General features: G+C 43.4%; 1 protein-coding gene across 1 annotated transcript in view; it reads right to left on the reverse strand.

Annotated features, from left to right (window-relative positions):
- Positions 1-12,131, reverse strand: part of ETFA (electron transfer flavoprotein subunit alpha) — a 33,673-nt gene extending 21,542 nt beyond the window's left edge. The window contains exons 1-5 of the mRNA XM_083460788.1: positions 12,035-12,131; positions 5,673-5,822; positions 4,792-4,873; positions 4,618-4,700; positions 4,223-4,322 (exon numbers count right to left, since the gene is read on the reverse strand). Of these exons, the coding sequence (XP_083316914.1) occupies positions 4,223-4,322; positions 4,618-4,700; positions 4,792-4,873; positions 5,673-5,822; positions 12,035-12,079 (460 nt within the window). The 5' untranslated portion in view covers positions 12,080-12,131. The remainder of the gene's footprint in view (positions 1-4,222; positions 4,323-4,617; positions 4,701-4,791; positions 4,874-5,672; positions 5,823-12,034) is intronic.
- Positions 12,132-12,265: the final 134 nt, after the last annotated feature.

A 12,265-nucleotide genomic window follows, 5' to 3' on the forward strand; every position in this document is an offset into this window, starting at 1 on the left:
TATTTTTACAAAAGAGTTTAGCCACATCTACTAGACACTAAGTACAGTGGTACCTCTGGTTACAAACTTAATTCGTTCCAGAGGTCCGTTCTTAACCTGAAACCGTTCTTAAACTGAGGTACCACTTAAGCTAATGGGGCCTCCCGCTGCCACCACGCCATTTCTATTCTCATCCTGAGGTAAAATTCTTAACCCGAGGTACTACTTCTGGGTTAGCAGAGTCTGTAACCCGAAATGTTTGAAACCCGAGGTGTTTGTAACACGAGGAACCACTGTATCTGAAAAAACATCCATTCCCTCAGCATGAAGGTACCGTAGCCATCCAACCACAAAAAATGTTTTGCACAGCAGATGCATGCAGTTCCTACTTCCACTGTACACCCGACCTCTCCTATGCAGGTTTACTCAGAAATACACCCCACTGAATTCCATGAGACTTACTCCCAAATGAAATGTGCAAAGGACTGAAGGCTAAGAATGAGAGACTTGTTCTATTTCAGATGTGACATTAGTCAACCAAGATTAAGCCACAGTTTCCCAGATGGAACATTTTTAAGACACCGTGGCAGAAACACTGAAGCTGCTCGCAAGGAGAGAAGTGAGCAAGCAAACCCAGTGCCTGAGCTTGGGAAAATAAAACATGGTTTATTAAGTCATTAACATTACCACGTAAACCTGCTCAAAAAAAATGCTCATGGCCATCCACTGACTCCATGACTAAGAAACATTTGCTCAGAAAGTGGTGGTGAGATATGAACAAACCTGGGCAGCAACACTGAAGAGGTTCACACAGTCCATGCTTAAAGCATGGAGGGAAAAAGCAGGCAAACTATCTCCATCCCCACTAACCCCCTTGCCTATCACCCACTATTCCAACACGCAGCACAAAACCTCCAGATAAAAACCTGGCAAGTCAAAGGCCTACACTGTCTAAAAGATTTCTAACATAACAACAAACCTATACCAACACAAGAAAAACAAGACAAACTCGGGGACAACCAAATACCTTGGCTAACACATCACCATGCCTTTTTAAACAATCCAACAGTAAAATCAGCAGCCACTAGGCCCTTGACTACTTCTAAAACCTTCTCCTGACAGCAGAGGGATACAGTAAAGGGGTGGTATCCACAATATACAAAATACTGCTCCAAAATCCTACAAACCCCCTTGACGCAATCAAAGAACAATGGGAGCACAACATAGGCTTCGAAATTAACCCACCCAATGGACTAGAATGTGGTCTAAACCTCCTTCCAAGTCCATATCAGCTCGCTAGAAAAGCTAACCAATAAACTGAAACTGACATGGGGGCAAATAGAAGAGGACGCCTTCACCCCAGTAAGGCTCCCCTTTATCACAGCCAACAAGATAACAACAAGAACCCAACAACAACATACAAATCAATCTGGCTTAGCTGACCCAACAAGCCCCGTCCCCCCACAAATGCAAACAAACCTCACTGCAGCCAACCTCGGACAACTAACCATACCCTGCTCCCTAATACATCTCACTACCAAGGAAATGTAATAAACGAATAGTAAGAGAACCTACCATACAAGAGAATATAAGCCTCACCACCCCACCCCTCCTCTCCCCCCTCTTCTTTCCTTATACTGTACTCAACACTAATGTCTCACAACAAATGTAACTGATTTGTAAGAAAGACTGTACAACCTGAAAAAGAGAGACAAAGCATGTACTTTTGTAAAAGTAAAAAGAAAATATTTAATAAAAATATTTTTTAAAGAAACAAACAAACCTGGGCAGACTTTGTAGATGGATGCTCACTGTGATTCTCATTCCAAGGAAATGAAGTTATGTTTTCAAAAGAATGTTACAAGCTCAGAAAGTCACAACTGCCACGAAGAAACTACTGACAAATTTGGTTTGCATTTGAAATGAGAAAAGATTAAAAGTGCTGCACTTTTAATTCCTTCAACCATACTTTACAGGTAAGTTATAAAAAGGCAACTCTCAGAAATAATTGATGCTTTTTATGTCATACTACACCTATTTGTTCTTCGGAAAGTCTGCCAGTAAGAGACCTACTGCAGTCCTAAACATGTTTCCTTGCAAGTCCCACCTCCTTTTGCGTTCAGGATCCGTTCCGGAGCCCCAGACGCTCGATGAAAAGGACGCTTGACAAAGCACCGCTCTGTGCATGTGCGAAGCATGATTTAGCGCTTCTGCGTGTGCTGCAAACCCAGAAGTAACTTGTTCCGGTACTTCCGGGCTTGCCGCAGACGTTGGATGAACTGGACCCTAAACAGGGCGGACTCAAAACGAGGTATCACTGTAGTATCAAATTATTTCGGTCACAGACCAGCATAAGAAAAAACATACAGATAAACTGAACATATAAGACTTAAAACAGGTAAAGAATAAAAACTAGTGATTAAAAGGTGATTATATTATGCATAACTTTAACATATAGAACAAGGATAAACAGTTAAAAGCGATTATAAGGGAGGGAGCGTGAAGGAGCACAGGTCTTGCATTTTGGGCCTAGTTTGTTGTATAAACCATCCTTCAGCGAACATCCATCAAGGAAGCACAAAATCTAGCAACTGAGTATGTAACATCTGGGTAGACCAATCATTAAAACCTGGGCTGTTAAGTCTCCAATTAATTCATTATAAACCCAACACATTGTCAGTGTGGTTCTTCTCACTTGTATGTTTACAAGAGATGATGAAAGAGGCAGAAAAAAAGATATTGGGGGGGGGGGGACAGACATTGCTAGTAATAGATAAGCACAAATAATGTAGAAGGAAATTATTAGAAGGTACATCAAAACCTAGAAGCAATCCATCAGTCTTTGAAGGCAAGGGAACACTGACAAAAGGGAGGAAATAAATCCTGCCATAACAAATTTAGAAGTCATAGAAGCTAATGCTTTCATGTCCAAATTAAATTATGAGATCAGACAAGCACGATAAGGCTAGACAAATAAGGGCAGCAAAATAATTAGGGAAAGTCAATTAAATATTACAAATAATCGTATCAATGTCTCACTAACGAAAAAAGATAACCCTATGGATTACTGAATTCTGAACTAATGTAACCCATATTAAATAAAAGGAACTAACTGAATGGCTTACAGTTTGCAAAATCTTATCAGAAATGCATTAACAGGAATACAATACATGTCAGCAGATTCTGTTAATTAAGAAGCTATATCTGGTTTCTTGGGACTTTGAACTACAATCCTGCAGTACTAGGGATGATCCTATTAGTTGCGTCAGAAAAGCCATTTCCACGTTTCCTGTTACCAAAGCGATGTTAGATGCCCTAATGCAAACCTCTATAACAGATTGAGGCTGAATCCTGACAAGACAGAAGTACTGTTTTGGGGGGATGGGGTGGGCTGGTGTGGAGGACTCTTTGGTCCTGAATGGGGCAACTGTGCCCCTGAAGGACCAGGTGCGCAGCCTGGGAGTCATTTTGGACTCACAGCTGTCCATGGAGGCGCAGGTCAATTCTCTTTCCAGGGCAGCTGTCTACCAGTTCCATCTGGTACGCAGGTTGAGACCCTACCTGCCCGCAGACTGTCTTGCCAGAGTGGTGCATGCTCTGGTTATCTCCCGCTTGGACTACTGCAATGCGCTCTACGTGAGGCTACCTTTGAAGGTGACCCAGAAACAACAACTAATCCAGAATGCGGCAGCTAGACAAGTGACTGGAATGGCCGTCGAGACCATAAAACACCAGTCCTGAAAAACCTACATTGGCTCCCAGTACGTTTCCAAGCACAATTCAAAGTGTTGGTGCTGACCTTTAAAGCCCTAAACAGCCTTGGCCCAGTATACCTGAAGGAGCGTCTTCACCCCATTGTTCAGCCCAGACACTGAGGTCCAGCTCTGAGGGCCTTCTGGTGGTTCCCTCACTGCAAGAAGTGAGGATACAGGGAACCAGGGAGGGGGCCTTCTCGGTATTGGCGCCTGCCCTGTGGAATGCCTTCCCATCAGATGTCAAGGAAATAAACAACTATCTGATTTTTAGAAGACATCTGAAGGCAGCCCTGTTCAAGGAAGTTTTTCATGTCTGATGTTTTATCGCATTATTATTATTATTATTATTATTATTATTATTATTATTAAACCATTAATTCTGTTGGTAGCCGCCCAGAGTGGCTTGGGAAACCCAGCCAGATGGGCAGGATATAAATAATTTTTTTATTATTATTACTATATATGGTATACAGACTGACAACACTCACCTGCATAAATTGTCCTCACAAATGTGTCAGGAGACTTTATTTCAATTATGTCTGAGACAGGAGCAACATCAAGCTTAGCTGCCACTCTGGGAAGAAGATTCTAAACAAACGAAACAGATAGAAGCAAATGTTGCTAACAGCTAACAAGTTATAAACCTGCATAACGCTGACTACTACTCTAGTTTTATTGCTAAAAATTACAAATTGAGACAATACACTAAACACGTATCTGGCAAATGAAAGTAATGGAAGCGCTATAGAAGCAGCACACTAAATGTTTTAGAAAAGTCCTGTATATATCAATATGCAATAATTACAAGTCATAATTTATAAATTAGTTTAGGGATCAATCTCTTTGGAACAACAGATTTGTGGTGGATGTCATATATGCTCACCTTCCCAAAAGCAGATGCCCCGGCACAGATGTGGGTGTAATTAAACTGCTTCTGGGCTGCCAGAATCAATGGAGTCAGCTCCTCTGGGGATGAAACATATTGGTCAAAACACCTTATATTTTCCATCACAGTGGTGACTGCAGAGAATCCTAATGACAAGCAAATGAGTCTCACCGGGCAGAAATCCTTTGTATGCATCATGCTGTGAGACAAGAACTTTGACAACCCCTTGCACTTTGCTCAGCTCTTGAGCTACCTGCAATGAAAAGGTTTATTATCACTATTTGTGCATGCAAAACCTTACTGCTGTGACCAGATGCTACTGGCAAGAGTGGTAAATAAATAGTAAGAGAAGACTCCCTGGGCTGATAGAGCATGAGGGGGGAAAAGAATGCAGCATTCTGCTTTAACACTCTCACTCTCTCTGAAGTGTCATTCAGACACATGCTTCAACATATACTTTATTTTGGCTGAAACCAGCACCCAAGCACCAAGAGTCGAATTGCATTCCAAATGCAAAATTAGCATAGCACTAAAAAAAATCAACCAGATTTTGACTGATATATGCAAGTTTGAGATTCTCTTTGCCAAACTAGTTAACCATTTTTACTAGACAAATCCTTAGATTTTGTTTTTTGGTAATTTTTCAACTTTATCATGGTAGTTGTAGATAAGAGAAGCTGCTTTTACAATTCCCAAACCCAGCATATATTTGTATTTAAGCATACATTATATAAGGACATCAATCCATTACTAGGTGATTTGCATGCCTATAAACAACTGGATATATCAGTTGCTCAGAGAAATAAAAGCCAATGGAACAACTGTCATAAACGTGGTCTCATTTATCATCACTAATAAGGTGCCTATCCTGAAAAGAAAAAAAAATGATATTTGGGCGGTCTTTTAAAAAAGATCAGGCATGACTATGTTCCACTGATCTGAATCCCCACCCCTCCTTCCCTCAAGGCAGGATACAAATATTTTAAACAAATAACAAGTTCAGAATACAGAAAGCAGACTTCCCTTCCTCCTCCCCTTTTCAATGTTTTTACCTTTTCACAACTGGAGCCAGCTACTAAACATGAAACGTCCCCTCCAAGACGCTTTGCCGCAGTGATGGTATTTAATGTAATAGGTGAAACAGCCTCATTTGTGTGTTCGGCTATTACTAGTGTACTCTGAAACCGGTGAAGCAAGGAGACCTTTAAAACAAGAGAAGAGGGAAGAGGGTTTAACAATAACACTTGTAGCTCTTAAATTCAACTAATCTGTTGGTGAAGTTAACATTGCAGGCATATGCACCTTCATATCAGATGTCCTTGCAGAATCTCTGAGTTTTGAATGATATGGTATGAAATCACGTAAGTCAGCAATCTTATCTCGACCAATAGTTTGTTTAGAGAGCAGGTGCATTTTCTGACACTTCTGCCCAATCCCCTCTGTTTAACTAGGATTTTCCATGCCCCAAGGCCCCTTGTAATCCAGATGCTAAGGACACACCAGAAACAGCTGGGGGCAAAACATACTCAGACAGCACAAGCCAGAAGGTGCATGTTCTTACATTAGTTGTTCCAAATCCTCCCTTCCAACCTTTACCCCAATATCTATACAGCACAAAGATGCTCCTCCCCAACTATCTCAGAACTGCTGGAGCTCTAGGGCCAAAGGTTTCCTCCCTACCTTGGTGGGTCTTTCTCCACAACACTCCCCAACCAATGTGCAGATTCCACTCACTATTCTCAACTGACATTTGCAATACACGCTTAGCATACACAGGAGGTGTCACTGAACTCAATTTATGTAGTCATCCAAGACAAATTGTTATATGCAACAATGAATTAGGCTACAATTTGTAACTATGATCAGAAGTGTAAAAGTTCCTGTAAAATTCTTCATGTTCCAACTTAGGTATATTAAATCACATCAAGGAGTCAAGGATTTTTAAATCATTGAGGTGAATTGCCAGTAACAAATTACTTACTGCCAATATATATCAAAAACCATATTTTTGATTATGTTTCATAAATCATTTTTCATAAAAGTTACAAGCCTGTATGGACTGTTTGATTAATAAATCCATGCTTTCATGGCAGAAAGCCCACACCTGCTAAAATTTATAGTCCGGTCACAAGCAAAATGTGCAGAACCACTGAAGCTTAGAGTTTAAGATTCCAAAGTAAAATGTATTTTAAAAGAAAATCTGGTGTTTGTTGGAGGGAACATACAGTCAGAGGAATGGTTGTTATAGGATAAGCTTCAGTCTTCCTAGAACAAGTTTTGTAGCATAGATAATTATCTATTTACCAAAAAAGCATAATGTAAACTTCTTAAAATAAATCCGGAGAAGCAGAAATGCTCTTTGTAACTTAGTCATTTAACAGGGTAAAAGGAGGGTTTGATTTATTAATATTTCTGAGATTACATAAAAATAAATCAACCTCTTCACTATTCCTTCATGTGGAACATAACAAGGACTTTCCATTCATTCATTATTATCATCGGCTCATGCAAAATGGTTTTTTTTAAGTGTTCAAAGAATTGAGCCTTCCCTTGGTAAGTGTGCTGTGAACTTCCATTTAAATCTGATGGCATACCTATTTATAGCATGCTCCAAACCCAAGACCTGCCACGATGAGCGAGTTTGGAACAGGCAGATCTACAGCTGAGCCCAGGCTGAAGTTATTCATGTCAGTTCAGCTGGAGATGCTGTGGGGTAAGTCCTCTATACCAGCTCAGCCAAAGCCAGTTGAGCCAAAGCCAGGTTAAGTCCCCCAAAAGGATGTCCCAGGAAGAGGAGGGTTGGACAGCGCAGGGACAGACTTGAACCTATTCTAAACCCCTGTGCTGGGTTGCTAGGTCATGTGACTGAGGACCCATTTTCAGGTTGTTCCTTGCTCATAGAATAATGAAACTGTAGAGTTGGAAACAGTGTTAGAAACTCAGATATATAAGCTAGGTCGTCCAACCTCTGCTTTAAAGCTTCCAATGAAAGACAGTCCAGAGCTCTATGTTCCCCAGAGCACAGGCTGAGACTTCCCTTGCCTCCAGTGTGAACCCTGCCTTGCACTATATTACTCCCTAGTTGGGCATAGCTGCATCATAGAGCACAAACACTGCACAGCCATAAGGCCCACTGGACGACCCTGGGCCTGTCCCTCTCTCTCATCTGACCTACCCTCAGTGGATGGCTGTGAGGATAAGATGGAGGGGGGAAGAGCGGGGGAAAAGAACCAAGCATGCTGCCTTGAGCTCATTGGAGAAAAGATGTGATATAAATGTAAAGTATAAATACCGTAGATTCCGGCATATAAGACGACTTTTTAATCCCGGAAAAGAGGTTAAAAAGTCGGGGGTCGGGGGCCACCAGGTGGCGCATTGGAAGACGGCCGGCAATAACATCTCTCTGACCCACATGAGGTAATTAAGAGGCTGCTATGGGAAGTATGCAGCCTTCCCGGCCCACCCCCAAGGAGATGGGGGGGGGACTGCCTTGCCAGCGGTGTCCATAATTCACCCCCCGGATTCGAAAGAAGGGGGTGCGGAAACTTGGCACAAGCCCTCGGGTGAAGTCGGCTCTTCCTGATGCTGTCTCCAATCAGCGCACTGGTTTGCTTTAGCTTGAAATATATAATTGGAAATATATAATTGGAAAGAAGCTAAAGCACATACATCAAGCGAAGAGTGGGAGTAAAAACTGCTGATTAATGGATCTCTGTGAGCGAAGCGACGGGCGGGACAAATAAATCAAGTGGTGAATCACCATTAAGAGACTGGTATGTTTGGAGTGAAACGGAAAGGGGGTGGAGGAAAAAACTTTTCTTTTTTTGCCTTATGTGAGTATTAATAACCCTCCACCCCAGAGAGAAGAATCATTGCAATTTATTAATCACAAGCAGGAATTCAAGAACTGTGTGGAGTGAATTATTGATCAAAGAGAGGATTGGTAAACATTGGAGAACAGAGGAAAGTTTTATGATGCAGTTTTAAATGGCGTCTCGCTAAGACAGGCTTGCCTAAGAAGGACGGGGGAGAGGAGGACCAGGGTCATCTGAATGTGAATGGTGATCGGAATGTGATCTAGACCTGGCAGAGCCCTCTGAGATATGCTTAGCAAGCCTGGGGAAATCAACGGACAGACTGAGGGAAAGTTATTTACGGAGGTGTGGAAATGGCGTCTGTCCTTATGTGATATGATTTTTGGAGAGTGTAAAACCCACACAGAGGATGTTTGTTTTCAACCCGCTTGTGAAGATTATCAGAGATCACAAAGAAAGGAATATATGATAACAACAAGAAAATGAGGAAAGTAACAAAGAGACTATCTGGACAGAACTGGATAGAACTGTCTAATTAAAGCAGCAATATAAGTGATGCTTGGACCCCTGTTCAGAGCTTGAAGTATGGGTACCCCCAACAAAAATTAAAAAATCTGGCTGTATAATTTGGAACTAATGTGATTTGGAAATAATGTGATTTGATCGGCCTGTTAATAAAAATTATATATTTTTTTTAAAAAGTCGGGGGTCGTCTTATACGCCGGGTACTACCTCCGAGGCAGCAGTGGGTGCCGGGTGGCTTCCTCTTGGCGCGGAGACTGCCACCCGCTGCTGCTTTGGAGGCTGCCGAAGCTGCCGCAGCAGCAGGCGGCAGGCTCCGCACCGCGCCGGCTTCCTCCTGCCCGCCATATAAGACTGGGCTTGTAAGACAAAACCCCAAATTGGCACTGCCAATTTGGGGGGTCGTCTTATAGGCCCAGTCGCCTAATATGCCGGAATCTATGGTATATATTTTATCCATCAAATTTCCACACTTAGATGATCATATAGAAATAAAATCAAATATTTTAGCTATTCCAATGTCTTTAAACATTTTTTAAAAGCAACAATGCTGTTGTTTCAATGCTGTTCTTCTCCTTAGCTAAGAATCTTTAAATCTTTCTGAGTATCTTTCTGGAGATGCCTGAAGTGGAATTTTGGCCAAGCAGCAGTTTGGACATGGTGTACTTGGCACACAGATCCTCACCGCTTCCTTCTCACTATCTCTTTCCTTGAATATTTTTATTACCTATTGTACCACCTTCATTTTCTACTACATTCCTGTTCCTAGTCTCTCACTACTAATACTACTACCACTACAGCTCCACATATACAATGTCCTATAACCATCATTCTTTGCAAGGCACAGAACAGAGTCATCAGATTCTCCCATTCTACAAATCACTCCATTAATACATACTCTTCCCTCTGTCTCAAGGACATGTAGGAGCATAGGAAGCCACATGCAGCCACATTCTCTATCCAGGCTTCAGATCCCCCACTTCACAGGCCACTTCCTCACTGCTTCATGCCTCAAGTAATTTTGCCTGACTGGAATGCATCCTGGGATAAAAACTATTACTACATTATTATTATTATTATTATTATTATTATTATTATTATTATTAATGCTTCTTGTAACACTGCATTAAATTCCACAAGATAGACACTGCTGCATTGCTAATATTTGAATCTGTGTTCTGCAAACTTGTGGAAGCCCATTTTGTCAAATGAAACAGACCTCTCTCTTGCTGAAAACCTAGAGGGGCCCTACCAGTCAATGAGCTAGACTAGTATGGTACAGTAAGACTGGCAGGATAAGATCAGAGTGCCACATTAAGGCAACTGTTTCGAGATTTAAGCATTTAGCTACTAAGACATTGCTGCAGAAACAGGATGTGTACAATCTGTCCAGTTTCAGACACTGAACATTTAACCAACTATTGCAAAGATTGTTTGTATTTCACATGACATGTTGCGTGTCATATTTACACATGTACTAACCTTAACCCATAGATGTGAACCAATGGGTCCCACTGCCTATTGATACCAGAGGACCATGAACAGGTTACATTTAGGGCTGGGCAATATATTGCTATAGCGTCCAAAAATGAAGTTCATTTCATGATATTGTTTCATAATTTTTGACCTGGCAATATGTTGTGAATCATGGTGCATGTGTGTGCTGTGCAAAAATCACAATGTGGGAAAAACCATGAAGCCAGTCAATGCCCCTACATAGTTCCATCCTTATTTCAGACATCAGTATCAGACTTATTTCAGATATCAGTATAGCTGGTGCTATATCACGAAGTTGAAAATCAGCTCCATGGTTATTTCAGACATTGTGATTTGCAGTATATTGCAGTGTTTAGCTGATGATATACCGTGATGTTGAAAACCAGGTATCACCCAGCCCTAGTTACATTGGCTAAAGAAGAACAAGAGCAAATCTCACAGAAGTGTAAAGCATCTATGTACAACTGTACATCAACTAAGAAGGAAAAATATTTTTACTTGTGGGGGGTCCCCATGTGTTTGGTGGAACAGAGGGAATAATGGGGGTGACACTCTTGAGAATAAGACATCTCACACACCAGTGGTGGACAGATCTGACTTGGAGGAACTACATTGTTTAAACTACCGGTAGTACAAGGTCTACCAACCATTAGGAGACAGAAGACCCACCCTGCAAAGTACAAAGTGCACGAGTACATGCTCAGTTCGGGGGGGGGGGGGGATTTCAGGACCAGAATTGAGCTCACAGCCCCCCCCCCACCGAGTCTTTTAGTAGCTGCTTTTGTGACGTAACAGTGAATCAGAAATTGCTGCAGAGCTCCCGCAAGCCACCCAGAGATCAACCAATCTACATTCTGTGATCCCCGTTTCCCACAATATTATCATGAAAGCCACTCCTGCAGGCGAGTGAGTGGGCTGGCAAAGGAGGAAGACTTTATCTGGTTTCTGGGATGCTTTAAACGTCACACACATATGAATGAAACTCATATATATGAAATTTCATCTATATGAAACTCTTGCTAAGAGGTTAGTATCCTGCATTTTCATTCTGATTGCAGAGGAGAGGGGAGTCCACTTTTCTGCAGCCCACATAGAAACAAGACTATTAGCCTCTTTGGTTACGGGGGCCGGAATGTGCCGGTCAGGAACTTTTGTGGGCTTATTGGCAATGCTGAAATGTAAAAGAAACACAGCGAGAAACGCCTGGCTTGGGAGGCTACACTGACATTTATCCCTGAAAGGCGCTCCAGGCGGCACGACTGGTTCTCCTCCTCCTCCTCCTCCTCCTCCTCCCCCCTATTCTCCCTATTCTCCAGAGCCCCCTGTGAGGCGGCCGAGGCCGGGGGAAGCCGCCCAATTCCCCCCGGGGCCCCCGGGCCTCACTCCCCGCCTGGATCCTCCCCGACCCCCTGCGACGCCAGAGCCAGGCCGAGGGAGCCAGGCCCCGGCGCGACCTTGGCCCCAGGCGGCCCACCCGGCGGGGAGGCCTGGCGGAGCTGCCGAGCGGGAGACGGGCGCCAGACGACAGAGGAGGAGCAGGAGGAGGAGGCCGCCGCCGCCGCGCAAGTCCCGCCACTCACCGCCCTGTGCGCCAGGCGCTGCGCCCTCAGGAGCCCCGGAAACATGGCGCTGCTGGAAGCCGCCGCGTCCTGCGCCTCCGCCGCCCCAGAGGAAGCCCCGCCCGAAATCTCGCGAGAGCTCGTGGCAGGAGGCGACCGGGGCGCGGAGGGGAGGGAAGGAGGGTGGGTTTGGCGGGGGGGAGGGGCGGGCGGAGGCCCCTCGGGCGCAGCAGCGCGGGCCTTTGGCGGGCC

Source organism: Podarcis liolepis, assembly GCF_965112155.1.
Source record: "Podarcis liolepis genome assembly, chromosome: 9".
Classification (NCBI taxonomy): domain Eukaryota; kingdom Metazoa; phylum Chordata; class Lepidosauria; order Squamata; family Lacertidae; genus Podarcis; species Podarcis liolepis.